The following is a 27593-nucleotide window of genomic DNA, read 5'->3' on the forward strand; positions in this document are numbered from 1 at the left end:
ATAAGGCTGATAAGGCTGATAAGGCTGTGGCAGCAGCCCTGGGGGTGAGGATGACGCCGGCCCAGGGAGGTTCTGGGGCTGTGCTGGGTGCAGGGAGGGTGAGCTCGGGGCTGGCAGCACCACCAGGGCACGGGAGTGATTCCAGGGCAGGCAGGGAGGCGCAGCCTGTGGGCAGGAGATGGCTCTGCTGGGGCTGCTCTCCAAGCTGCTGCTCCCTGCTCCCTGCTCCCAGTGCTGCAGTCCTTGGAAAAGGCTGGTTTGTCCCCCTGCACTGCTTTTGTAGGAGCAGCAGAGGCACATCCCATCCTCTGTCCACAGGGATTCACCCATCCTGCACCCACAGGGATTCATCCCACCCTGCATTCCCAGGGATTCACCCATCCTGCATTTACAGGGTTTCATCCCACCCTGCCTTCCCAGGGATTCATCCCACCCTGCCTTCCCAGGGATTCATCCCACCCTGCCTTCCCAGGGATTCATCCCACCCTGCATTCCCAGGGATTCATCCCATCCTGAATTCCCAGGGATTCATCCCACCCTGCCTTCCCAGGGATTCATCCCACCCTGCATTCCCAGGGATTAACCCCATCCTGCATTTACAGGGATTCATCCCATCCTGAATTCCCAGGGATTCACCCATCCTGAATTCCCAGGGATTCATCCCGTCCTGCATCTCTAGGGCTGGGGATGTGCTGAGGGTCAGGGATTCACCCCATCCTGCACCCTGAGGGATTCATCCCATCCTGCACCCACAGGGCTTCATCCCTTCCTGCATTCCCAGGGATTCATCCCACCCTGTATCCACAGGAATTCATCTCTTCCTGCACCCACAGGAATTGATCTCATCTTGCATCCACAGGGCTGGGGATGTGCTGAGGGTCAGGAATTCATCCCATCATTCAACCACAGGGATTCATCCTTTCCTGCACCCACATGATTTCATTCTTTCCTGTATCCACAGGGATTCATCCCACCCTGCATTCCCAGGGATTCACCCCATCCTGCACCCTGAAGGATTCATCCCATCCTGCATCCACAGGGCTGCATCCCTTCCTGCATTCCCAGAGCTTCATCCTATCCTGCATCCCCAGGAATTCATCCCTTCCTGTATCCACAGGGATTCATCCTATCCTGTATCCACAGGGATTCATCCCTTCCTGCACCCCCAGGGCTTCATCCCACCCTGCCCTGGCCAGGACCCAGAGCCATGGGAAGGTCACAGCCAGCAGGGGAAGGCTCCAGGGACCTGTGAGGGTTTGGGCAGCCAGAGGGATGGGTGAGAAAGGGCTCCAGTGGCAGGAGTGTCCCAGGGGCAGAACTGGAGACCTTTCTGTGAATGCTCATCCATCACTGCTTTGTTTGGTCATTAATTTCCAGTTAATTGCATTAATTTCCAGTTCATTCCAATAATTTCCAGTTAATTCCATTAATTTCCAGTTCATGCCATTAATTTCCAGTTAATTGCATTAATTTCCAGTTAATTCCATTAATTTCCAGTCCATTCCATTATTTCCAGTCCATTCCATTAATTTCCAGTCCATTCCATTGATTTCCAGATTATGCCATTAATTTCCAGTTCATTTCATTAATTTCCAGTTCATGCCATTAATTTCCAGTTTATTCCATTAATTTCCAGTCCATTCAATTAATTCCCAATTAATTCCATTAATTTCTAGTTAATTCCATTAATTTCGAGTTCATTCCATTAATTTCCAGTCCATGCCATTAATTTCCAGTTTATAGCCACTGAGGGAGGCCTCCCCTCCCACCAGCACAGTGAGGGGAGCTGGGCTGTTCCCTCCATCCCCAGGACAGGGGTTGGGAGGGTGCCCAGCAGGGTTTAGGAGGAGCATCCCCCTGCCCTGTGCATGGGGGAATGGAAATGGAGATGGAATGGGAATGGTGGGAGTGGAAAACCCCCCATCCCCCTGCCCTGTGCATGTGGAATGGAAATGGAAATGGAAATGGAAATGGAAATGGAAATGGAAATGGAAATGGAAATGGAAATGGAATGGAAATGGAAATGGAAATGGAATGGAAAACCCCCCATCCCCAGCAGTGCCTGTCCCCTGCCATCCTCAGGTGTCCCTTCACTAAACCCCTTTGCTCTTCATTGCAGAATTTGGGTCTTTGTCTCATTTTGCAGCACTTGGAAAATAGAAACACAGCAAAAGGCAAGAGCCCAGAAGTGTTTAAAACCCCTAATTGTGATAATTTCCTATGGCCCAAGCCCAAACTGGTGGGGATTAAAGTGAAGCAGAGGAGCAGAGGGGAGGTCCCCCCATCCCTCTGCCCTGTGCATGTGGAATGGAAATGGAAATGGAAATGGAAATGGAAATGGAAATGGAAATGGAATGGAAAACCCCCCATCCCCAGCAATGCCTGTCCCCTGCCATCCTCAGGTGTAGCTTCACAAAAGTCCTTTGCTCATCATTGCAGGATTTGGGTCTTTGTCTCATTTTGCAGCACATGAAAAATAAAACCACCTGTCCTATCACAGCAAAAGGCAAGAGCCCAGAAGTGTTTGAAACCCCAAACTGTGACAATTTCCTACATTGCTGAGGATTAAAATAAAGCAGAGGGGCAGAGGGGAGGCACCAGCTGTGCTGGGACAGCAGCAGCAGCAGCACAGGGTGATGCTCTTGCCCCATTTTGCTGCTCCCAGGCTCTTTGGGGTGCTTGGGGCTGCTCCTCTGCCAGCCCCCAGCAATGGATGCAGCAGAAAAAGCCTTCACAACGTGAATGAAAGCTCTGACAAAGGGAACGAGGGGAACCATTGTCTCCTTGGCCTTCTCCTCGCAGCGTCTGCGTGTAATGAGACTTTTGGTTATGCTTGTGGCTTCTGTGACAAAGCTGTGATTTAAGGGCTGTCTGCTCCGAGGCAGAGCTGCTCACACAGCCCAAAGTGCTGCTGAGTAATATTTTACCACAAATTGTTGTAACTGGAGCTCGACGACTGCACTGGGAAGGAGTGGGAGGGGTTGCATTTGATTTATTGGATGATTTAGTGCCATTTGCAGAGTGAGCTTTGTGCTGGTGTGGCCGTGGATGTGCAAATCCAGCAAGTAAAAGTCCATGGGAAAGGGGCTGGGGAGGGAAAATCTCCATGGTTTGCTGTCACTGTGTCCAGAGGAGGAGGCCTGGACCTGCAGGGGGCACAGGGGCTGCCAGCCAGATTTGGGCACCAGCATCAGCTGGGCATGGCCTGGAGCCCTCCCTGTGTGTGTGCCCATGGAATCACAGAATGGAACCATTAAGGTTGGAAAAAGTCCAAAATTGAGCCCAACCTTTACTCAAACACCACCTTATCAGCTGAACAGAGCACTGAGTGCCCCATCCTGCTGCTCCTTGGACACCTGCAGGGACTGCAAACCCTCCTGGGCAGCCCCTTCCCATGCCTGAGCACCCTTTCCATGGAGAAATCCATCCTGAGCTTCTTCCTGCCTTTTAGCATCAGGTGTAAAACAGCACTGCTTGTTCCCTCAGCCTTCAAACCCAGCCACAATCCAAGGGATGCTTTCCTAAACCCAAGACTTTTCCTAAACCTGAGACTTTTCCTAAATCTGAGACTTTTCCTAAATCTGAGCCTTTTCCTAAATCCGAGACTTTTCCTAAACCCGAGACTTTTCCTAAATCTGAGCCTTTTCCTAAATCTGAGCCTTTTCCTAAATCCGAGACTTTTCCTAAACTCAAGACTTTTCCTAAAAAATCCAAGACTTTTCTTAAACCTGAGCCTTCTCCTAAACCTGAGCCTTTTCCTAAACCTGAGCCTTTTCCTAAATCCGAGACTTTTCCTAAACCTGAGCCTTTTCCTAAACCTGAGCCTTTTCCTAAATCCGAGACTTTTCCTAAACCTGAGCCTTTTCCTAAACCTGAGAATTTTCCTAAACCTGCGACTTTTCCTAAATCCGAGACTTTTCCTAAATCCCAGACTTTTCCTAAACCTGAGCCTTTTCCTAAATCCCAGACTTTTCCTAAATCCCAGACTTTTCCTAAACCTGAGCCTTTTCCTAAATCCCAGACTTTTCCTAAATCCCAGACTTTTCTTAAACCTGAGCCTTTTCCTAAATCCCAGACTTTTCCTAAACCTGAGCCTTTTCCTAAACCCGAGACTTTTCCTAAACCCTGAGACTTTTCCTAAGCCCCAGACTTTTCCTAAACCCGAGCCTTTTCCTGAATTCCAGCCTGTGCAGCATCTTTAGGAAGGTTTTGGGGAGGAAGGAGGTGAGGAGGGCAGGCTGCAGCCGGGCCTGCATCACTGTGAGAATTCAGGTCATGTTTACTACAGGCAGCTGGAACACGATGATCTCAGATGGTAACAAGTAACATCTGAGGGGACGAGTTAAAACATTCAAGCTGTTTTGTAAGCACCTACTTTGCTTTCTTTCCAAGCCCAGTTTGGCTATTTGCAAAGGATTCATTTGTCCCCTTAAGAACCTGGTGTCATCTTGCTGAAATAAGTGAAAAAGAGCTTTTCCCTTCCTTTTGATTTCAAATGGAAAAATGGTTTTGTCTTTTTTTTGTTTGGCTGGATTTGTGGGAGGTTTTTTTGTTTGTTTGGGTTTTTTTGGTTTTTTGTTTGTTTGTTTTGGGGTTTTTTGTTTGTTTGTTTGAGGGTTTTTTGGTTTTTGTTTTGTTTTTGTTTTTTTTAAAGGCCCCAAAACAGCAAACAGAACCCCCCAGTCCAACTTCCTTTCTGCTTCAAGGACAGATACCTATGATCTGAGGGCTCCTGGCCTCTTGCAAGCTGACCTTGTGCAATTTCCTCTATTTACGTTTGGCCAGCACTGGCCTCATTGACTGCAAGGGTTTATACAACCCCTTTGGAGAGGAATACCAGGGATTGCTGAGGCACGTCCTGCCCACATTCCCCTATTTACTGGGCTGCTAAATAGATGTACAGTGCTGCTGAATAAATATCTCCTTATCCTATTTTGTTCTTGCTTTAATGCCTTTGTGCCAGGATAACAGAGAAGGTCACAGGCAATTAATTCAAACCAGGTGGGAAAAATGACTCTTAAAAATCTTTCTGTGCAGGGAGACATCTGATAGAGCTCCAGTTAAATGTGCTTTTATTTACGTGAACTGTGTGCAGGCTTTGCAATGCCTTTTTTGGGGGGGTTGTTTTTGAGGAAACTGCTGCAAATAATGTTTGTTCACTGCTGAAAGTGAGCCAGAGTCGAATTTGGAGACAGATTATCTTCCCTGGACTTTGGTGTTGGTGTTCCAGGCTGCTGGCATGCAGGGCTCACTCCTGCAGGCAGAATGGAAACAGCTTGTACCTAATGCACATCAGTGTGGTGATGATTCCCTCAGCATTTGCAAACCTAATGCACGCAGAGGGATTTGGGACGTGGCAGCACTGCTCCTGCTAGGGTCTGGGCATGCTGGACAGGGTGAGCAGGGAAAGGCAAATCAATAAATTAGGTTGGAGGGACTGAAAATTGCTCTTTAGCATGACTAATCTGCTATTTAGTGGCTTGCTTTTTTGGGGGGGGGGGGGTGTTAAAGTAATTTAAAGTAAATTTTTCTGATACACGAGTTGTTCAGCCTGGCATGGAGAAAGTATTCAGCAATTCAGCCATGATAAAATAATTCCATGATTGTGTGCCCCGTGAAGACACGAGGGGAACGCTCCCAGGTGCCACAATTCAGGCAGCAGGAGAGGAAAAGGCTCCCTGTAATCAGGGCTGAGGGCTCACAGGAGCACCCTGGAGCTCAACACCAAGCCACAGCCTGCAGGCAGCTCCTCAGAGAGCTGGGATTGCCCAGCTCCAGGGAAAGCCACTCCAGGCTGCAGGAATGGCATCTGACAGCTCCCACTGCAACCCAGCGAGAGGAGAAGTTCCTTCCCTGTGGTTATTATTTAAAAATAAAGGGAAAAAAAAAAAAAAAAGAAGGAAAAAAGAAAACCCCAAAAACAAAGGAAAAAGTTTATTGCAAATCTCAGTGTTTAAGAGTATTTCCAGAGTCCACTTTGTTACAAACAAATCAGTAAATCCTGCTTGTGCTGTGCCCTCACACACACACACTCACCACTCGCTCCCCTGCTCGTGCCACGACAGGAACAGAAACAATGGACTGTGAGGTCAGTGACAAACAGAGCATTTGATCTGGATTGGAAACTTGGTCATTAAAATTAAAAAAAAAAAAAAAAAAAGAGAAAAAAACCCCAAACTAAATACAGTAGAACCTCGCAAATCTGCAGAACAGGGAGCTTCCACACACACGCAAAACCTGGAGGCCTTAATTCCACTTCCAAGCAGTTGTAATAGCAAAGTGCTGTAGTGAGGTCTTGTATCAATCACAAAGACTTCAACAACCTGACAAGGATAGGCTACAGAACATTTACCAGAACGCTTGAAGTATCATAAATTAACAATAAATTAAAGGTACATCGTAATGCAACGTGGCTATTTGTTCACTGATCACCGATTCACACAACTCTGGTTCTCTGTAGGGATCTTCCAGTCCTGGGTGCAACACAGCGAGGTTCTGCTGGCCGTGATAAAGTGCTGAGGCAGAGGAAGGACACGAGACCGCAGGTCCCGGGCAGTGAGGATGAATTTTTGCTCCAGCCACTTGGTTGCAAGAGTGCCCGTTTCTTTTTTTTTTATTATTATTATTATTTTTCCTTCTTTTTTCTTCTTTTTTTTTTTCTTTTTAAAATTTTTCTCTTTTTTTTTTTTGGACATCTAAGACAGAAAAAACAAACCAAGCACCTTCCCAAAAAGAGGTTGTTCTATTTTTTTTTTCTTTTCTTTTTTTTTTTTTTTCTTTTACAGATTGTCCCACATTTCTATGGCTGGTAAAACACAGACAGGTCAGTGTAGCAGTTAATGGATGATGCCACTTCCACTTAAGTACACAGAAATGGTGGTTTGGGGTTTATTTTTCCCCCCAAACCAGAACAGACTTGTTTGATTTGTCCCCCTGAGTTGCCTAGAGGCGAGAAGATGCATATAGGTGGGGTAAGCAAGCTCGTGTCACTGTGAGCAGGAATCTCTCCCATTCAGACTGAATGAACAGCTCCAGTGCTGTCTTCTTCCCTTCATGCACAGGCTCCACTTCATTTCTCACTGAAGTCAGCAGCAAAAAATGAAAGCCCCTTGCTGACTTGAGGGCAGAGCTGGGGAGGGGGTGCAGCTCAGCCCGGCCCCCCAGCACCCCGTGCTGGCAGGGCTGGGGGGCACAGACAGGGGAAGGGCCTGGGGGGCAGCTGGGGCTGCAGCAGAGATTCCCTGTGCACCTGGGAGCCGAGGTCTTGGGTACATTAAGACATCCTGGGCCAAATCCTCCCTGTGGGGTGGGCTGGTTCCAGCAGCCGTGGGCACCAGCTGAGCCTTTTCCATGGAAAGAGAGGCTGGATCTGTAATTCTTTTTTTTTTTGTTTGTTTGTTTCTTTTTTTCCTTTTTAAATAACTGGGTTACTTAAGACTTACCTATTAAAAACAGCTACACTTTATGCTGTAAGAGTAATTTTCCCAACAATTTCACAAGCAATACAAGATAGGCATTGGAGAGATTGATGTAAAGACAGCTTTCCGTTATGTAGAAGATCATTTTTCCTCTCCAGTTATTTAAGCTAACCTCCTTTAACAATCTCAGAATAAATTAATAAATACTAGTTAAATTAGAAACAGTACATCAGGTCTGACTATCAACAGAAAACAGTTCTAAGGATCCCAGTTGGGAGAAGAAAAATGATCTTATGAAATATGTGCAGTAATAACTGGCCATAAAGACACACGGAGCCTTTGATTTCCCAGCATTATGTGACATTCAAGTTAAGATCATTAGCAATGGTTTCTAATTGTCAGCTATCTAGCCTGGCCTCCTCCTCCTCCAAGCTAAAAAGTGAGTCTGTGTCCCTCCAGAAGAAGATTCAGTTGGCTACTGGTGGTGTATGAAATGCTCCAGTTCGTATCATCGGGTCTGTGTGGAATTTGTGGTAAGGGATGGGTGACAGTCAGAGGCTGAGCTGCTTCTGCTGTTGCTGTTGTCAGTATTTATGGATCAGTTGGACCTTTACCTATGCTTGTTATCAGGAAAGCAAGTGTGCATCACATCTTCATGCTAGACAGAAGTTATTCTTATGTGACTATCCGTATTTTCTATGGAGCTTTCCATTGTTGGTTAAAAAAATTCTGTCTAATATTTAAAAAAAAAAAATAATTGTTGGTAGCAACTGTTCACATTTAAAATTTCACATTCCCTTTAGAATGGAGTTTTAAAACGTGGAGCAGAGCTGACATTTCCCCCAGCCTTACACTGAGTACATTAGATGGAGAAGGAACAGGGTTTTTTATACCACGCTGTCAGAGCCTTTTCCTGAATTTTCTGCTTTTCCAATATCCATGTCTATAAAGTCATCTGGTAGTTCTGGTGGTGGCCCTGCCGTGCTCTCCTCCACCTGCTGCTGCTGTTGCTGCTGCTGCTGGTGGTGGTGGCACAGCCCAGTCTTGCACGGCCTCACCAGGGCCAGGAACACGGCCCCCAGGACCATGCCAGCAGCACAGGAGTAGAAGGCTGAGCTGTAGTTCTTTGTCGTATCCACTAAGACACCTGGAAAAAAACACATTTACAGCAGTTAGCCACAGCCCACTCCTCCCCTGCCCTGCCCTCCTGTAGGGCTTTAATCTGCATTTTATCTGCAGCCAAAACTTGGTGACAATTGGATGCCAGGTTAAAAAACAAACCCCATTGTGTTCTGGGGTACACAGTGTCATCTCCAGTGCTCCCCTGGGCACTGCAGGGATGCTGAGCCCGAGATGCAGCAGGCATCTGTTTGTTCTGCCAGCCTTCACCTATCTGCAGTGCGTGGCACAGGCACAGCGAGAGGGACTCGCCTCTGCTTGTGCCTGAAGTGGTGCCAGCTTTGGGTTTCTAACAGGATCAGGGGAGCACTGCAGTATTTCCCTTCCCTCTGAGGTTCCTCAGTGCCTCATCCGTGGGACTCTGCAGAGCTGCATTGCAGTCTTCTGGCTCTGGGAGACTCCCAGTAGTGGTTGCAGGGCTGTGATTAGTGCTGCCAGAATACCTTCCAGACAGAGATCAGCACCCACAGCTGTCAAACATCTCCGAAACAAAACCAAGACCAAAGTTTGTGTTACCTGCAAGGGGTGGTCCAGCCAACCCAGCTAAGCTTTGAATGAAGACATAGACTCCAGCTGCAGAGGACATCCTCTCAATGCCAACCACGTCGTCTTCAGCCAGGAGAGGAATATGTGTGCCCGCCACCGTGCCGAGCATGAACCCAAAATAAACGCTACATATCATCAAGCCCCAGAATCCAGAGGCAAAAGGGAAGGCAACCAAGGCTACAGACAGCAGGATGACACAGATGAGCTCGATGTAGATCTTGCGGATGGGCTTCTTGTTGAGGAGCCAGCCTGCAAAAATCCTCCCGAAGACCTCGGCGATGGCCATGGCCGACAGGATGTAGGCAGAGTGGTCCTTGCCGATGCCCAGGCTGCGGCTCAGGGGGATGATGTAGAGGGAGGGAGCGAAGAAGCCCAGGGTTGCAAACAGGCCAAAGAATGCATAACAGATAAAGCTATAGTCTCTCATCACAGAGAAGTCCAGTAGTTTGGTTTTTGGTTCTGGAGGGGTGCTGTTATTGTCAATGGGGTTCTGTCCGTGTTGCTTTGGTTCTTCACTTTTCGGCTCTGCTTTGGTTTTTCCAGGCACATTGCTGGGTGAGGTAGTTATATCGACTCCTGAGTCTATGGACTCTATTGAGGTGCATGTTTGTTCGTTTTCAAGCATGTACTTTGTCTCTGTGGACTCCTCTGGAGGCTGTGCTTTCACTTCTTCCTGCTCTCTGATGACGATGGGGCGCAGCAGCGAGCCGCAGGCGGTGATGCCCAGCTGCAGCACCCCGACAGAAAGCATGCTGTACCTCCAGCCAATCTGCTCCTTCAGGGCCGTGATTGCTGAGGGAAGAGGAGAAGTGTAACTGGGAAAGCCTGTGGGCACACCAAGGAATTGAATTTACAGCCAGGGAAGGGAGCGGAGATTCTGCACTGGAGGGTTCCAGGCGCCTCTTGAAAAGGCTGAGCAGGGGTCCCTGGGGTCTGGCACCCAAATTCCTCCCCTCTGCTGCAGCAGACAGAAGCTAAAAGCTGTGGCTTTTACCATCTGCTAGCAGATGCCACCCTCATGGTAGCCTCTTTCGAGGTCTCAGCAGGTCTGGAGACAAAGGAAGTGAAGGAGGGCAAACTCAGTGCTTGAGTGTCCTCTCTCAGCTGCCCCCACCCTGAAACCAGCCAGCAGAGGAAGTCTCTCAGCTCTGCTCAAAGGTGCACGTCACTGCCTAATTACCAGCCTTCCTTTGCACCCAAAGCAGCTTTGCAGTGGGGATTAGCCCAGAGCACACCAGCATAGCAGACCACATAAACCTCCAAGGGCAGAGGTGACAGGGCTGTGACAGCCTGAGCACAGCTCCCCAAAGGGCTGGAGCACTTTGGCAGCCCATGCTGAGCACAAGCCCAGTAACCTTTAGGAGCAGTTCTGGGCACTGTGTGTTTTAAATAGCTGAAGTTTCTCGGGCTTATTTTTAGCCTGCCAGATCTATATAGGGAGCCTGGCGGGCTGCATATCAGCCAGGCATGTCCTGCACTGGCACATGGCACCGGGGGGGCTCAGCAGTGTCACACCCGTCCCTGGCACTGCTGTCACTCTGCCTGCTGGGTGCCACAGGCGTGTGGGCAACCACTTGTGGGCACTGACTTGGCCTCTGGCTGTTTGCTTGGGAAAGGATTTGTGCCTTTGGCCCTCCCAGCACGTGGGCACCGTACCTGGTGCGAAGGAGAAGACGGCGAAACATTCCCCTGTGGATGCCACCGCTGTGACCAGCGAGCGCCTTTTGTCAAAATACTGTGATAAAATGGTGACAGTCGGGAGGAAGGAGAGGCAGTATCCGAGGCCTGTGAATAAATGCCAAAAATTGCCATAACAACAAGTAAAGGAGGGGGAAACACCGATGCAAGAACACGTTAAGTCGGCTTTCCCGGTGGTCATTACAGTATCATTTCGGCCAACTCAGCAAGTCACCCTGGAAGAAAATCATTGGGGAAACCAGAATGTTATTTTTTTTTGTAAATTGGAAGGGGGAAAAGAAAAGAAAAAAAAAAAAAAAGAGAAAAAGGAGAGTAGAAACCCAAACCAAGAGACCCAGCCTCCCGAACCTGCTAGATAATGCCTTCTGCTCCCAAACAGCCAGTGGGGTCCACTTTGAGGACCTCATCTGCTTAAAGTATTTGAGCCTGTAGCAACTGTTCCCCTAAGCAAGGCAAGATCCTGGCCATGGACATGAACAGGACACCCAGGCCAGGCTGGAGAGGGAAAAGCATCAGGAGAAGAAACCAGGGACAGAGGGAGCATTAGAGTATTTGATCCCAGGTGCAGCTTTGCTCTTCTCTGAGCTTTGTTCAGCTCATCAGAAGCCACCGGTGCTGCTGCACGAGCTCAGGGCCGAGCCCAGGGCGGTGCCCGGGGTGGCGCAGGCACAAAGCCAAGCCTGGGGCCCATCCTCGCCGCGGGATCAGCTCAGGAGGGGCAGCACACGGAGCAGGGGACAGGAGGGTGGCTCACCGGAGACGATGCCGATGGTGACGTACATGTGCACCACGCTGCGGGCGAAGGAGGCGATGACCATGCCAGCGCTGACCAGCAGTCCCCCGGCCATCACCACCAGGCGGTGGCCGAAGCGGTTGCTCAGGACCGTCGACAGAGGAGCTGCAGAGGGAGAGAGACGTGGTCAGCACCCACCTCAGAACTGCACAGCCACCACCTCCTGCAGAGGCTCTCCTCATGCTCCTCCTGCCCGGGTTCCCTGAGGTGCCACCTCCCTGCACAGCACAGCGTCACCCTGGAGCCACCCCCGTGCTGTCGGGGTGCTGCAGCTGGGCATCACCGCCTGCGGCTCGCTGCTGCGCCCCATCGTCATCAGAGAGCAGGAAGAAGGGAAAGCACAGCCTCCAGAGGAGAGCACAGAGACAGAGTACGTGCTTGAAAATGAACAAACATGCACCTCAATAGAGTCCATAGACTCAGGAGTCGATGTAAATACCCTATAACTACCCTATAACATCTCACAGGGTTTAGGACGTGCTACAAAGTCACCAGAATGCACATGGCAGCCTGGGACAAATCTCCAGCCACGTGCCTGGATACCACTGGATTTCAGCAATACCACTGGATTTCAGCAAGGATCAAATTATTTCTAATCCTTTTCACTGCAGAGTTTGGTTTGAACACTCTGGGTTTTGCCCCTTGCTGGTGAGACCTGAACAACTGGGTCAGGCTCAGTGACACGGACCCTGTCCCTGCACCACCCACAGACATGGTTTAGGGCTCAAAGGGACTGCCAGGATGAGACAGACATTTCTTGGCATTTGAGGAGCAGCCTCTGAGCTTTATGGCTGTGATTTAATTTATAATGGAGCCATTAGAGGCACAAAAGTCACAGGTGCCAGGTCCTTGTGTGCTGAGTCAGCAGCAGGACTGCCCCTTGCACCTGGGCCCAGCGCCCGCTCCTCTTACCTGTGAAGGTCTGTACAAACACACATATGGATATTATCCAGGATATCCTGCTGTTGGTTTCGTCAAAGCTTTCCATCAGGTCGTTGAAGAAGACTCCAAAGGATTTTATGATGCCGTATGTCAGGGCTTCCACAACAAAGAACGCAAAGGCGACCGTCCAGCCCCATCCTCCGTCAGGCACTTTAGTATAAACGTTTGCAGAGGTGCACGGCATCTTTACAGCTTTGACCGTCATTTTGGATCTGGGAAAAGAGGGGACAGGCAGCCAGGCATCAGTTTAAGCTGAATCTTGCTGGAAGAGGCACAGCCTGGGAGCTGTAGCACCCCTAAGGCACCGTGAGCCGGACCCTGTGCTGCCAAGTGCGGGAGCTGGGCTGGTGTTTCTGCCTCTGTCCCTCCGTGGGCTCCTTCCTGCTGCTGCCCTGTGAGCCCAGCACCAGAAACTCCCAGCTCAGCACCCGGGCGAGCTGTTCCCAGCAGCCAAGCCCGGGAGCTGGGAGCTGTCATCTGTCTGTCGGTGCACGGGGGCGGATGGATGCAGTTCGTGAAAGATCCACCGCGGGCTGGTGGAGCCGCAGGAGCCCCCGGGCACCCATCGTCCCCAGCCTGGCTGGCCCCAAAACAGCAGCTCAGGGCTGCCCACGCCTCAAAACAGGGGGTGGGGACACCCCCGCTACCACCAGGTCCTCTGCAGCCCTTGGCACCTCTGTCAGCCCCCGGGGCAAGGGGGGCTGGATGGGATCACCCCATAAGACATGGGGTGTCCTCAGCCCTGCCCCGTGTCACCTGGGGCTGTGGGTCCCACATGGAGCTCCCCATGGAACCCCGGCACTGCACAGGGGGACAGCACCAGTGTCACAGTCAGGGGGAGGACACTGTGCTGGGGTCACTGCCACAGCCACCCAGGGGGGACAATGTCAGGGTTACAGTCCTGGGCTCACTGCCACACCTGCAGGGGGTCCCACTGTGCCGGGGCCAGCACCACACCTGGGCAGGGGGACAAGTGCCAGGTCAGTGCCACACCTGCAGGGGGGGAGCACTGAGCTGAGGCCACTGCAGCACCACACCGGGGCAAGGGGACAGCGACAGGATCACCTGCAGTGTGGGGGTCAGCCCTGGGCTCACCGCCACACCTGCAGGGGGGTCTGCTATGCCATGGTCACCGCCACACCTGGACAGGGGACACTGCCAGGGGTCACCGCCACACCTGCAGGGGGGTCTGCTGTGCTGGGGTCACTGCCACACCTGTACAGGGGACAGTCCTGGGGTCACTGCCACACCTGTACGGGGGGACAGTGCCACATGTGTACAGGGAGACAGTCCTGGAGTCACTGCCACACCTATACGGGGGTACAGTGCTGGGGTCACTGCCACACCTGTACAGGGGACAGTCCTGGGGTCACTGCCACACCTGTATGGGGGACAGTCCTGGGGTCACTGCCACATCTATACGGGGGGACAGTGCTGGGGTCACTGCCACACCTGTACAGGGCACAGTGCCGGGGGACACTGCCACACCTGTACAGGGGACAGTGCTGGGGTCACCGCCGCACCTGTGCGGGGGGACAGTGCCGGGGTCACAGCCACACCTGTAAAGGGGGACACTGCCACACGGGGACAGTGCCGGGGGTCACCGCCACACCTGTACAGGGCACAGTGCCGGAGTCACTGCAACACCTGTGCAGGGGACAGTCCTGGGATCACCGCCACACCTGTGCAGGGCACAGTGCCGGGGTCACCGCCGCACGTGCGCTGCGGGGGGACAGTGCCGGGGTCAGCGCCCCACCCGCGCGGCGGTGCCAGTGCCGGAGTCAGCACCGTGGGACACAGCGCAGCTCAGCCCCGGCGCTGGCTCCCGGCCGGGCACGGAGCGGTGGCCGCGGTGGCCGCCCCGTCCCGCCCGGACCTGCGGCTCCCCCCGCGCCGCCGTCCCCGGCATTTCCCTCCTCCATTTTAGACTCGGCTCCTCGGCCCCGCGCTCCGAGCCCACCGCGGAACTTCGCCCGGCGGAGCAGGCGAGTGCACGGGAGCCCGGCCGGGCTGCGAGCCCACGCCGGGGGTCCCCGAGCGGGGCAGGGTGGGGGTCCCCAGGCCCGCAGCCCCTCCTGCGGTGCCGCAGGGCTCCCGGGGGATCCGCTCCGGCGGGGATGGAGCGAGGCGGGGGCTCCCGCATCCCTCCCTGCGCTGCCGCTGCCCGCGCCGGGCTCTGCCGCAGCCGGGCAGGGCGAGGGGCACGGGCGGGACCCCCGAACTTTGCGGGAAGTGCCTGGAGACCCCCCGAGGGAGGGGACGGGGCTGCCACGAATTCCTGTGTCACTGCAAGGGGGGGAAAAGCTGATCGGGAGGAAGCACGCTTAGGGAACAGAAAAAAAAAAAAAAAATGATAAGGGAAGGAAAAACAACCCAGCGAAACCGCAAACCTGGGCGTGTTTTTTGTACATTTAAAGATTAAAAGAAATAATGATGGCCGGGGAAAAAATTGAAAATGAAGAAGCCGGAGCGCAGGGGCCCGGCGTAGCCCCCCCTTCCCTGCATCACTTTCCCAACATTTCAGCCCTGATTCCTGCATCGCCGGGGCCGCGGGCTAAAAATACAGGGATGCGGGCGAGGGGAGGTGGGGAAGGAAAACGCTGGAAAAAACGAAAAAATGACGTTAAAAAGCGCCCCAAAAGAAGGGGAAAAAATTAAAAAAAAAAAAAAAAAAGGGAAACAAAGCCCTCCCCCACCCAGCTCCCCCGGAATCCCCGGGCGGGAGCCCCACTCACCCGGTGCTGCGGCGGGGTCAGGGGCTGCCCATGGCCCGGGAGGGCGAGCGGGCGACCCTCGGCGAGGAGGCGGCCCCGCTGCCCGCCGGCCTCCGGCCGCTGCTGCTCCCGCTGCCCGCGGCGGCGGCTGCTGCTGCTCGGTGCTCGCTCGCAGCCCTTTTATACCGGCTGGAGCCGGTCTCCGCCGGCGGCTCCGCAGCGCCCATGTGCGCGGCGCCGGGCCCGGCTCGCCCAGCGGCGGCACCGCGTGTGCGGGAGGGGCGGTGCAGGGGCGGCCCCGCGGGGTCCGGAGCATCCCCGGCAGCCCCGCAGCCCCCGCAGCCCCCGGCCCGCACCTGCCCCGCACGGGGCGCTCCGGCAGGTGCGGGGGCCGGGGTATTCCGCGATTCGGGGTCTGGAGCATCCCCGGGTGCGGGGTCCGGAGCGTCCCCGGGTGCGGGGTCCGGAGCATCCCCGCGATTCGGGGTCCGGAGCGTCCCCGCAATTCGGGGTCCGGGGTATTCCCGGGGTCCGGAGCATCCCCGGGTGTGGGGTCCGGAGCATCCCTCGGGTCTGGAGCATCCCCGCGATTCGGGGTCTGGAGCATCCCCGGGTGCGGGGTCCAGGGTATTCCCGGGGTCCGGAGCATCCCCTGGGTGTGGGGTCCGCATCATCCCCACGATTCGGGGTCCGCATCATCCCCACGATTCGGGATCCGCATCATCCCCATGATTCGGGGTCCACATCATCCCCACGATTCGGGGTCTGGAGCATCCCCGCAATTCGGGGTCCGCATCATCCCCACGATTCGGGGTCCGCATCATCCCCACGATTCGGGGTCCGCATCATCCCCACGATTCGGGGTCCGGAGCACCCCCTTTGTGCGGGTGGGATGCAGGGAGCACATGCCGGAGCCTCCCCCTGCCCGCCGGTGTTTTTGTCCCCTTCGAGGTTTGGGTGCTGCCCATATTTTCCCTAAGGGGATGATATGCCCCTTGTTTGGATTTTCCAGGACAAAACATCTCCTTTAGTTGTGTTTCTAGGGAAAAGCATTGTATTTTTAGGGGTAGCCACTTCCTTTAGTTGCATCTTTAGGGAAAACCTCCTTTCCTTTAGGGAAAATCTCATTTTGTTGCAATTTTAGGGGAAAAACATCTCCCTTGGTTGTGTTTTTAGGGGAAGCCACTTCCTTCAGTTGCATCTTTAGGGAAAACCTCCTTTTCTTTAGGGAAAATCTCATTTTGTTGCAATTTTAGGGAGAACCATCTCTCTTGGTTGTATTTTTAGGGGAAAACATCTCCCTTAGTTGCCTTTTTCTTTTTTCTTAGGGAAAAACGCATCCCTCAGTTGTATTTTTGTGGAATACGTTTCCTTTAGTTGTATTCCTAGGGAAAAACATCTCCCTCAGTTAAATTTTTAGGGGGAGATGTCTCTGTCACTTGCATTTTTTGGGAAACATCTCCCTTACCTGTATTTTTTTGGGGAAATCATCTCCTTTAGTTGGACTTTTAGGGAAAAACATGCTCTTTTGTTGCATTTTTAGGGAAAAACATCTCATTTAGTTGCATTTTTTTTAGGGAAAAACATGTCCCTTGGTTGAATTATAAAACATGCTCTTTTGTTGCATTTTTAGGGAAAAACATCTCATTTAGTTGCATTTTTTTTAGGGAAAAGCATGTCCCTTGGTTGAATTATAAGGGAAAAACATGTCCCTTGGTTAAATTATAAGAGGAAAACATTTCCATTGGTTGCATTTCCTAGGGAAAACCAACTCCTTAGTTGGAGTTTTAAGGGAAAACATGTCCTTTATGTAGGAAGCTTAAAAAGTAGGGATTTGTGAGTCAAGCAAAGCAGGAGAGACCAACTCACCACTTAGAGGCATTAGGAGGGAGGGAGCAGGGGTTCCGTCATCCTAAAATCACAGAACATCCTGAGCTGGAAGGGACCCACAGGGATCCTTGAGCCCAACCCCTGGCTGTGCAGAGACACCCCAAAATCCCACATTGTCCTTGAGAGTGTTGCCCAAGCTCTCTTGGAGCTCTGGCAGCCTCAGCTCTCTGCTGCTGCTCCTGCTCTGGGTGTGCTGGGCACAGATGGGTGCTGCCAGGAGGGTTTGCACCATTCCCTGTGGGCCTCTGGCTTCTGCCTGCAGGGAACAGTGGCCACACTCCTCACCTCTGCTCCCCTGGGTTCTGCCCCTGGGCTGGCCCAGGAGCCCAGCACAGTGTGCTGGGTTGATGTGGCACCTGCTGCTCCTGCTTCACACCCCTGCAAAAAGCAGCCAGGCTGAAATGTCCCTGCACTGCAAGGGCTGCTGTGCTTGGCTTGGCCACGGTCCCTTCTGCTGCTTTTCCCTTCCTTTATCCCAGTGGGACAACACAGCCAGGGCAGCAGGTAGCTGGGGCAAAATTCTCCAGATTGCTCAAAATGAGGCGAATTGTTGCTTTTTTTTTGTTTTTGGGAACTTTGGGAAAGCTGCTGCTGGTTTCTCTTGGCAATGCTGGCCCAACAGCTGCTGCCTCCAGCAAGTGCTGGGGCTCTCAGGGAGGTTTCTGCAGTCCCCTCCTGAACCAGCTGAAATCCTTCTGAAATCCATCAGAAATCCATCAGAAATCCATCAGAAATCTGGGTCCTCAGCCATGGGAGGACCCTGTGTGTCCTTGAGAGCCTCCTGTCTCCCTGTCCCACAGGAAACCCCTTCCTTTGAGGGGGCCTTGGAGGTGGCTGTCCTGTACTCATGCCCTGCCTTTTAGAGGTGCAGATAAAGGGTGACCACCCTTTCTCTGGCCCTGCAGAGCCAAAATCCCGTTATCCAAGCTTTTCCTTGGGAATGGGGCACCCTCCCCATGCTGAAATTCTTCCTGGTAACCACAGTGCAAGTGCTTGTGGGACAACAAAAGAGTTTTGTGCCTCCAGGGGAGAAAAAGGAACGCAAATATCTTTGGCATGAAAAACCCCAAAGCGATTTGCTCCTCGGTATTTCTTGTCAGTGCTCTGCATCTGTCTCTGCCTCACCTTCCCATTCCTTTCCTTTGGGCTTTCCAAGAGCAATAAGGCTCTGGGGAGCCAAGGGGGCTGCAGGGGCCCTGTGGGGGGACAGGGATGGTGGCTGCAGCCTCTCCAGCCTCACTGTAAAACCCTTTTCCCTCCATATTTTTGGGGTAATTTCCCAAATTTCCCAGTTTGCTGCTTGGCCTGGCTGGGATCCTTTTCCCTGGCACATCCATCCTGGGTCAGTCCCGTGCCTGGCAGCGCTCACAGTGGGATGTGTCCCTCCATCATCCCAGCAACTCCAGCAGCAGGGCTGGGGTAAACCCTTTTTCCCCCATATTCTTGGGGTAATTTCCCAAATTTCCCACTTTGCTGTTTGGCTTGGCTGGGATCCTTTTCCCTGGCACATCCATCCTAGGTCAGTCCCATGCCTGGCAGTGCTCACAGTGGGATTGTGTCTCTCCATCATCCCAGCAACTCCAGCAGCAGGGCTGAGCCCTGGGGGCTCTGTGGGGGGACAGGGATGGTGGCTGCAGCCTCTCCAGCCCAACTGTAAAACCCTTTGTCCCCCATGTTTTTGGGGGAATTTCCCTGCTGCTGGCCTGGCTGGGATCCTTTTCCATCCTTGCTTCATCCCATGCCTGGCAGTGCTTGCAGCAGGACGTGCCTCTCCATCATCCCAGCAACTCCAGCAGCAGGGCTGGGGTAAACCCTTTTCTCCCCATATTTTTGGGGGAATTTCCCAAATTTCCCAATTTGCTGCTTGGCTTGATTTGGATCCTTTTCCCTGGCACATCCATCCTGGGTCCATCCCGTGCCTGGCAGCTCTTGCAGCAGGATGTGCCTCTCCCTCATCCCAGCAACTCCAGCAGCAGGGCTGGGGTAAAACCCTTTTTCCCCCATATTTTTGGGGTAATTTCCCAAATTTCCCAGTTTGCTGCTTGGCCTGGCTGGGATCCTTTTCCCTGGCACATCCATCCTGGGTCAGTCCCGTGCCTGGCAGCGCTTGCAGTGGGACGTGCCTCTCCATCATCCCAGCAACTCCAGCAGCAGGGCTGGGGGCTGGGGGCTCTGAAATGCACAGGGAAGCAGAGCAGGAGTGCTGGCTGTGGGCATGAATCAGATAAATCAGCCAGGAGCTGGGAAAGAGGGCGGGCTGGGCAGGCAGGGGAGCGCGGGCCCCTGGCCGGGTGGCTCCGGCACTTCCAGTTCAGTTATTCTGCCGGGGTTTGCCCAGCCCTGCTCGGCATGTGAAATGTTTTCTCTGAAAGACCCAGCAGTGAGATGGGTGAAAAACATTCTCCTGTCCCAGGAGCTGGCAGAAATCCTGGTAAATCTGCAGAAGTATGTTTTTGTCGGTGCTGCTTGTTCTGTGAGGAGAACGAGTATAAACTATGCCAGCAGAAAACCTTTTTTCCTGGAATGAAGTCCTGACTGTGTTCAGAGCATTGTCAGCACAGTTGTGCTGGGAATGGAGCTCTGCTGGTAAACATGTCAGCCCTGGGGAGGCCCAGGGGGGCAAACACAGAGCTCATGCCCCTCTGCCCCACTCCTCACCAGGTACCTGCTGCCCTTCTCTGCTCAAATCAAAATCTCTGGAATCTTAAATTGCAAAAAAACCCCATAGATTGTTGCAAAAAACCCATAGATTTGTTTTTCTGCCTTGCCATCCATGCCCCCCAGGCTGTGGCTGGACATCTCCCAGTGGGGTCAGCACCCTGGGGCTATGTCCCCATCCCACATCACTCAGCAGCTGTGGGGCCAGCACAGCTGAGCCATCACTCCTGCTTGCCTGCCTCAGTTTCCCCTGCTGGCACAAGGGGGGACACTGGGAGCTCCTGGATAACAGCAGGTACCCACTTCAGTTTGAATTTCTCATCCTTTGCTGTGTCCTTTTCTCCCTGCTCCTCGTGGCTGGGGTGGGGGATCCTGCTGGGGATCACTGGGATCCTGAATCCTGCTGGGACTTTCAGCAGGACCACGGGGGGGTTTGGGCTGGAGATCAGAGCTGGGAGCCCCTGGGTGGGTTGTGAGCCCCAGGAGCTGGCAGGGGGTGGCTCAGCACAGCCGGGTGTGCTTCAAAGGGCTCAGGTTTTTCTGGGCTCCAGCCACTGCTTTGCTCTCCAGGCAGGCGTGAAAATGTGAAAGAATGTGAAAAATGTGAAAATGATCATGCTGGCCCCAAGATTTGTAAACTTTCTGGTTAATGTGTAATAAATACATGACAGATAATGCCAGCACAGTGAGGGTGACCCCTCTGTGGTGGCACTGCTAGGGGTGACATCCCAGAGAGGCATCTACACAGCTTGGAGAGGCTCTGGGGCTTTTCTAAACTGGTTTGTCTGGTTTGGACCTCTCCAGGCTCCTGTGAGCCGTGTGCCTGGCCTGCAGAAGGCAGGTTATTTGTTTGTTCAGGGCTGCCCTGGTCCCAGGTGCGTGCTGTGCCACCAGGTGTGCCACGTCCAGCGCCGCCAACGCCGCTCATCCCCAGGCCAGTGATCCCTCCCAGCCACTCCTGCAGCTGCAGCCACCTGGGCAGCATTTCCTGCTTGGCACAGGTGCCACAGTGTTCCTGCCAGCCTGGGGAATCTCTCCTGAGTCATTTTGATGTTTGCAGAAAGAGCTGGAAGCTGGTGGGGTCGGCTCTGGGTGGGGCTGGCTGCAGAGGGGATCCCAGGGGGGCTCCCACCCCCTCCAGGGGGATGTGCACAGCCTGGACTCCCCGGGAATTTGAGCTGGAAAGGGTCAGAGAGGGCTCAGAGTGCAGAGTTGGTGCCAGGGATGGCCTCACACTCATGGATGTGGGCTGGATGTGGGCACTCCACAAGCTGTGTTCCACCTCGCCTTCAAACAGCTCTGAGCATCAGGGATCAGCAAGTTTTGTTTGATGCTAATGCATGAATTTGAGCCCTGAAAGACCTTCCCTGTAATTTAGGGAGGAGAGAGTGTCCTTTGAAAATGGTTTGGGTTGTTTTTGTTAGCTGTGTCATCCTGGCATCCCTCCCCAGAGTAAATGGAAGGGACAGAGGTTTGTGGGTTCGGCTGCTTTGAGGTGGGCTGGGTTTTTCTGTGGGGCTGCAGGTGCAGCTGGGGGGAGCCCTGGAGCACTCTGGGGGCTCAGGGCAGCCCCTCAGGAGCTGGGACTGGGATGGTGCTGCTGGGAGGGTGCTTGGAGAGGCTGGGATTTGGCACAGAGAGCAGCTCAGCCTGGGAGGGGCTGGGAGCTGCTGGATGCCAGGGCAGGTGCCAGAGGGCAGGATTAGCTGGTGTGTCTTCCCAGAAAGCCTGAACACCCCTGCCTGAGGAGATCAGCTCCACTTCTGGGGCTTTGTTTTCTCCCAAACCCCAGATCTGGCACAGGGTGATACCTTGCTCCATTGTGGAGAGTCCCAGACAGGGAACTGGGATGGGGCTGGGATGGGGCTGGGAAGGGGCTGGGATGGGGCTGGGATGGGGCTGGGAAGGGGCTGGGGTGGGGCTGGGATAGGGCTGGGATAGGGCTGGGATGGGGCTGGGATGGGGCTGGGATAGGGCTGGGATGGGGCTGGGATAGGGCTGGGATAGGGCTGGGATGGGGCTGGGATAGGGCTGGGATAGGGCTGGGATGGGGCTGGGAAGGGGAAGGGATGTGGCTGGGAAGGAGATGGGAAGGAGCTGGGATGGGGCTGGGATGGGGCTGGGAAGGGATTGGGAAGGGGTTGGGATGGGGCTGGGATAGGGCTGGGATAGGGCTGGGATGGGGCTGGGAAGGGGAAGGGATGTGGCTGGGAAGGAGATGGGAAGGGGCTGGGATGGGGTTGGGATGGGGCTGGGATGGGGCTGGGATGGGGCTGGGATGGGGCTGGGAAGGGGTTGGGATGGGGCTGGGATGGGGCTGGGATGGGGCTGGGATGGGATTGGGAAGGGATTGGGAAGGGGTTGGGATGGGGTTGGGATGGGCTGAGGTCTCCCTGACCACTGTGGTGTTGGTGGCTCAGTTCTGTGCTGTCCTTGGCCCAGCTGGGCTCAGCCCCTGGGCATGGGGTCTCAGACCCAGGCAGAGCTGCTGCTCCTTTCAAGTCCCCATCCATGAGGAAATCCAAAGAAATTGCAAAGGAATTTTTGTTTTGAAAGTAAAGGCAAATTAGCTGCCATCAAACATGTCCAGAGACCTGAGCTGGATTGTTGGAGCTGTGGGGATGCAGAGGGTGCAGAGCAGGACCTGAGCTCGTGGGCTTTGTTGGGGCAGGGCTGAGCAGCCTTTGCCAGAGCTGAGCCCCCTCCCACAGCTCAGCCCCAGCACCCACCCCCATTAGCTGATGTACTGAGAGCCTCCAGCCTTCATAAATTAACACTCTGGGCTATGAATTATGAATGGAGCCACATCTCTGATCACTGCAATGCTCTGCTGACAGCCCAGGAGCTGCTGATCCAAGTGACAGCCCAAAGCTTTTAAAGAAGTGAACAGCAAAACCTGGGAATAATTCACTTTGCAAGCTACAAACAGCTTGGCCTACAGATGGGGCTCATCCTATTCCCTCTCCTGCCTCCTCCTGTCCTGTTCTTCTCTTTTGTTCCCAGTATTGTCTTCTCTGCTCTCCTTCTCTGTGTTCATGGGTGTTGTCCTGCTTGGCCATCCCATGGGAGCTGCATCCCTCCTGCCACGTTCCTGGCACCTCTGGGGACAGCTGGTCCTGGCCATCCCAGCCCAGCACAGATCCCCACAGCCAGTGCAGAGCTCCTGCTGCAGGACTCAGCAGGTTTTTGGCACAGCTCCATCTCCCTTTGGCCATAACTTGGTGTTCAAGACATCGTATTCCACATCTCCATCTGCTCCATGGAGCTCTGCCACAGCTCCCTCTCTGCCATCACTCCTTGGAGCCTTTGTCCTTGACCCTTTCCATCTCTGGAGGCCAAATCCTGCTCTAAGCAGCTGGATGTGCTTAATCCTGGCTGTTCCTGGGCGTTTTTGCCTTCTGGATCTGGATTCCTGCCTCCTCACCTCTGGGGCAGCTCCCTCCAGCAGCTCCTGCCCTGGCAGCTGTGGGGCAGAGGGAGCAGAACTAAATTGAGACAATGAGCTTCAGACACTTGCCAGTTGTGACAAACGAGGGCAGGGCCCTGTATGAACCCCTTGTGGGGCTGCAGCACTTGGGAGAAAGCCCTTGGCAAGCAGGAGGGAGCAGGGGATGGCAGGAGCTGGGGATAGCAGGAGCAGGAATGGCAGGAGCAGGGATGGCAGGAGCAGGGGATGGCAGGAGCAGGGATGGCAGGAGCAGGGATGGCAGGAACAGAGGATGACAGGAGCAGAGGATGGCAGGAGCAGGGATGGCAGGAGCTGGGGATGGCAGGAGCAGAGGAAACCATCCCAGCCTGAGCAGTGGGTGCAGGAAAGGGGCTCTCTGCATCCCAATCCTTTCCAGTTGAGCCATTGTGAACCAGGCAGCAGAACAACTTCAAAGGCAAAGTCTTGTTGTCTGAAGAGGCTGTTTTGTCCTGGTCTCTGGAGGTGTTTTGCCCTGATCTCTGCAGAAGCTGCTCTGCCCTGATCTCTGCAGAAGCTGCTCTGCCCCGGGCTGGGGTGCAGGAGCACTCCCCTGTCCTGACCATTTCATTTCCCTTGCACAGGGGATGCTGTAACCAGGGGAAGGATGGACTGACAGACCCCCAGCAGGCCCCACCCAAGGCTGAGGGGCTCAGCCTGCAGGGAAGGAGCCAGTTTTGGACACAAACATCGCTCTGGCTGCGGCGAGGGGAGAGGAGCTGAGAGGAGCTGCCGCGGATCGAACCCGCTCCTGGAGGGGAAAATACCACTTCAGTTTGGTGTCTAATTAGATATTTACCAGGAAGGAAGGAAAGATATAAATAGGGTGACAGTGACTTCAAAGGGTGTTTTTTGACTTCTAAGAATAACACCTTTGCTGGCGCTGGTTTCGGGAATATCGGCTGTGCCTGGGTGTGAAAGGCGGAGGAGGTGTCGCAGCTCGGTCGGCAGCCAAGGGAGCAAACCCAGACCCCAGCCCCGCTCCAAACCCAGACCCCAGCCCTGCCCCAGCCCCACAGGACCAGCTGAGGAAGGGACAGAGCCCCTGGAAAGCTCTGCTGCATCCACAGGGACACAGCAGGGGCAGTTTGGGGAAGCCCAGCAGAGCTGCACCGCGGGCAGGAGGGGACGTGTGGCACCATGGGGACCCCACCCCTGTCCCCGTGGGCTCTGCTGGTGCCCACCCTGGTGCTGGTGGGGCTCTGGGCTCCCTGTGTGGTGAGCAGGCAGCCCAACTTCATTGTCATCCTGGCTGATGATGTGGGCTGGGGGGATCTGGGCGCCAACTGGGCAGAGACGAAGGAGACCCCGCATTTGAACCAGCTGGCTGCTGAGGGAACAAGGTAATGTCTGTCCCCCTCCCTGCCCTCACCCTGCACCCCTGGTTACTCTGCCCTGCTGCACAGGGGAATTCAGCCCTGTGGGACTGGCAGGTGAGGGAATTTTGTTGGTGTGGGTTTTGCTGCATGGGGAGGGCAGCCAGAGCCTGGCACCTTGGGGTGCAGCTCCATCCATCCCTGCTGGAGCCTTCATCTGCCACTCCTCACCCTCATCCCCAGAGCAAAAGGGGGAGTGTCCAGGGGAGCAGGGAGGGGCAGGGCAGCGTTGGAGCACACGGGATGTCATGAGCTGAAGGGTTTTTCACGTTGCAGGTTCGTGGATTTCCACTCAGCTGCCTCCACGTGCTCCCCGTCCCGCGCCTCGCTGCTCACGGGGCGCCTGGGGCTGCGCAATGGGGTCACCCACAACTTCGCCATCTCCTCTCTTGGGGGCCTCCCCCGCAACGAGACCACCCTGGCCGAGGTGCTGAGGGAGGCTGGCTACAGTACAGGGGCCATAGGTAATGCCCAGAGTGCCAGGGGCAGCTGGGGAGGTGCCAGGGGGTGCCTGGGTGAAATGCTGGCAGTGAAAGGGAAATCTAAAGGACCACGTGAGAGACATTTCACACATCCCCCTTGCATTTTGCAACGCCAAGCTTAAAATCTTCCTTTTCAAGGGTGCTGCCGGAAATCCAGACTTCTCCATTTAATCTCTCATTGCTTTATCTCCTGAGGAATGTGCTGGGTGTTCCTTAGCAAACAGGGCTGGCTCTGCCATCCTGCATCCTGCACCACAGGCGGTGCTGCTGGCCAGGTGGCTTTGGGCACCCTCCTGTCACTGTGGGTCCCCCTCAGCCTGCACAAACCCTTTGCATCTGCAGCTCCTGCTGTTGTGCTGGCAGAAATTCCCTCTGTTTCTCCATTTTTGCAGTTTTCCCTCTTGGACTGGAGTGTTGGGTGGGAGCAAGCGTGTGCTGGAGGTCAGAGGATGAAGCTGGGTTTAGGGAGGGCTTAGGGAGCTGTCTGCTCAGAGCACAAACACATGAAAGAGCCTTTTAAGGCTGGAAACATTTGCTTTGCACAGCCATGAGATACCTTATGCATTTTTTCTGGGTTTTCTGCAAAAATAGACGGCGTTCTGGAATGGCAGCCAGCACAAACAAGGAACCTTTCTTGTAGCTTGATTAAAGCCCCCAGCACTGTGGGCACCTTGTGGGTGAGGGCTGCTGGTGGCCAGAGCTGTGTCACCTCTGAAATGATGTTCTGTGGCTTCCATGCAGGCAAGTGGCACCTGGGACACCACGGCCACCATCACCCCAGCTCCCGTGGTAAGGGCTGTGCCAGGGGAAAGGGGCTCAGGGCCCTGTGGCCACCTTGACCCTTCTGACCCCCTCACCTTCCTCTCAGGCTTTGACTACTACTTTGGGATCCCCTACAGCCACGACATGGGCTGCACAGACACCCCTGGCTACAACCTGCCACCCTGCCCGCCCTGCCCACAGCACAGCACCACTGCCAGGTATGGGCACGGGGAGCTGGGTGTGTGCAGCAGTGTCCCCAGCCCTGAGGGCTGCCCTGGGCTGTGTCTGTGTCTGCAGAGTGTCCCCAGCCCCGAGGGCTGCCCTGGGCTGTGCTCACCTCCCCTCATGCTCTGTGCACCCAGTTTCCCCCTGCAGGGCATGGGCTGGCAGCCCCCTGTGCCATGGGGACATTGGCACCGCTCCCTTTGTTCTCCCTCCCTTGGCTTTCTGGAATCCTGGATCAGCCAGGCTCTGTGCCTGCTCTGTGACCAGCCTGGGGTGGCTTTTCCCAGCAGGCTGGTGAGGAAGGACTGTTACACAGAGGTTGCCCTGCCTCTCTTGGAGAACACCACCATCATCCAGCAGCCCGTGGAGCTCGGCAGCCTGGCCAGGCGCTACGCAGAGGAGGCAGAGAGGTTCATCCAGAAGGCCAGGTGAGGGCCACCCACTGTCCCCTGTCTGTCCCCTTAGCTAGGACAGCTCCTGGGGCACTGCAGGACTCCTTTGCATCATGCTGGTGCAGTGCCAGGGGAGATGGGTGTTGCCCCATGGTTCAGATTTGGGGTGTCCATGGCTTGGCTTCCTGCTGGAGGAGGCACTGAGACTCTTCTGGTGTCCTCTAAAGGGGTTGTGTGTTTTTAAAACCATCGTTTTTTGGGGAAAGCCAAAGCCTTTGAGTGGGGCTGTGCCTCCTTCTTCCTGGGGGGAATGTGCACGATGTCAAGGTCTGTCCATGCCTGCATCCCTGTGGATGGGGTGGCAATGGGGTGGCAATGGTGCCTCCATGGGTGTGGGGCTGTTCCTCCCTCCTTCCTGGGGAATGTGCACAATATCAAGGTCGGTCCATGCCTGTATCCCTGTGGATGGGGTGGCAATGGGGTGGCAATGGTGCCTCCATGGGTGTGAAGTGCCGGCAGGGGCTGTCAACAGGCGCTGAGTGGTGTCAGGGTGGGACCAGAACAGCACCCAGAGGTGTTTGAACACGCCCCGTGTGTGAGATTGGATCCATTTTGGGGATAAAGCACCCGGAGCTCGCTGGGCTCCGGGATCTGCCTCCCCCAGGCTCAGAGCACGGGAGGTGCCCGGCTCCGTTTGTCCCCGAGGAGCAAAGCGGCTCCTCCGGACGAGGCCCCCGAGCCCTGCTGACGGGTTGTGTAATTTTAATCCCCATTATTGGCGGATTACGAGCTGTGACTTTGCAAAACGCCTCCCTGCAGAGCGAGCAGAGGAAGCGCTGCCGGGCAGCCCTGCCCGAGCCCATCCCCGCCTGCATCCCGGGATAACGCAGGCACGGGGAAGGCGGCTCCTGGGGTGAGGTTTGTGTAACACAGGTGAAAGAAGGGCTGGGTAGGGAGCAGCACATGGGGAAATGGCTCTCTATAAAACTGGGCGCTGTTTTGTTGCATAAAACCTGCAGTTTGTCCCTTTGGGTACCAAGGATTGGCCGTGG

The 27593-nt window shown here is 54.5% G+C and overlaps 2 protein-coding genes across 7 annotated transcripts in view; one reads left to right on the top strand and one right to left on the bottom strand.

The window, feature by feature from the left end:
• Positions 1-5919: 5919 nt before the first annotated feature.
• On the bottom strand, positions 5920-15544 carry SLC16A6 (solute carrier family 16 member 6). Of its 2 annotated transcripts, XM_054645100.2 has the most exons (6): positions 15312-15544; positions 12547-12788; positions 11596-11739; positions 10800-10928; positions 9114-9935; positions 5920-8565 (listed from the first exon to the last, which is right to left on the bottom strand). In XM_054645100.2, exons 2-6 carry the CDS (start codon positions 12779-12781, stop codon positions 8306-8308), a joined length of 1590 nt encoding a protein of 529 aa, XP_054501075.1. In that variant the 5' UTR covers positions 12782-12788; positions 15312-15544; the 3' UTR covers positions 5920-8305. The 2 variants fall into 2 exon arrangements, with proteins under 2 accessions (XP_054501075.1, XP_054501076.1); XM_054645101.2 differs by lacking the exons at positions 12547-12788; positions 15312-15544 and having other exon boundaries at positions 10800-11056; positions 11596-11732.
• ARSG (arylsulfatase G) overlaps positions 14319-27593 on the top strand; it is a 33683-nt gene continuing 20408 nt past the window's right edge. Inside the window, exons 1-6 of one of the 5 annotated variants that reach the window (XM_054645094.2) lie at positions 14319-14561; positions 23889-24647; positions 24957-25144; positions 25904-25951; positions 26031-26142; positions 26437-26577. In XM_054645094.2, coding sequence (XP_054501069.2) covers positions 24445-24647; positions 24957-25144; positions 25904-25951; positions 26031-26142; positions 26437-26577 — 692 coding nt within the window. In that variant the 5' untranslated portion in view covers positions 14319-14561; positions 23889-24444. The remainder of the gene's footprint in view (positions 14562-23888; positions 24648-24956; positions 25145-25903; positions 25952-26030; positions 26143-26436; positions 26578-27593) is intronic. The other 4 variants (XM_054645092.2, XM_054645093.2, XM_054645095.2 and 1 more) reach the window with 4 other exon arrangements.

This window comes from Agelaius phoeniceus, chromosome 19, assembly GCF_051311805.1.
Source record: "Agelaius phoeniceus isolate bAgePho1 chromosome 19, bAgePho1.hap1, whole genome shotgun sequence".
In the NCBI taxonomy this organism is placed as follows: Eukaryota; Metazoa; Chordata; class Aves; order Passeriformes; family Icteridae; genus Agelaius; species Agelaius phoeniceus.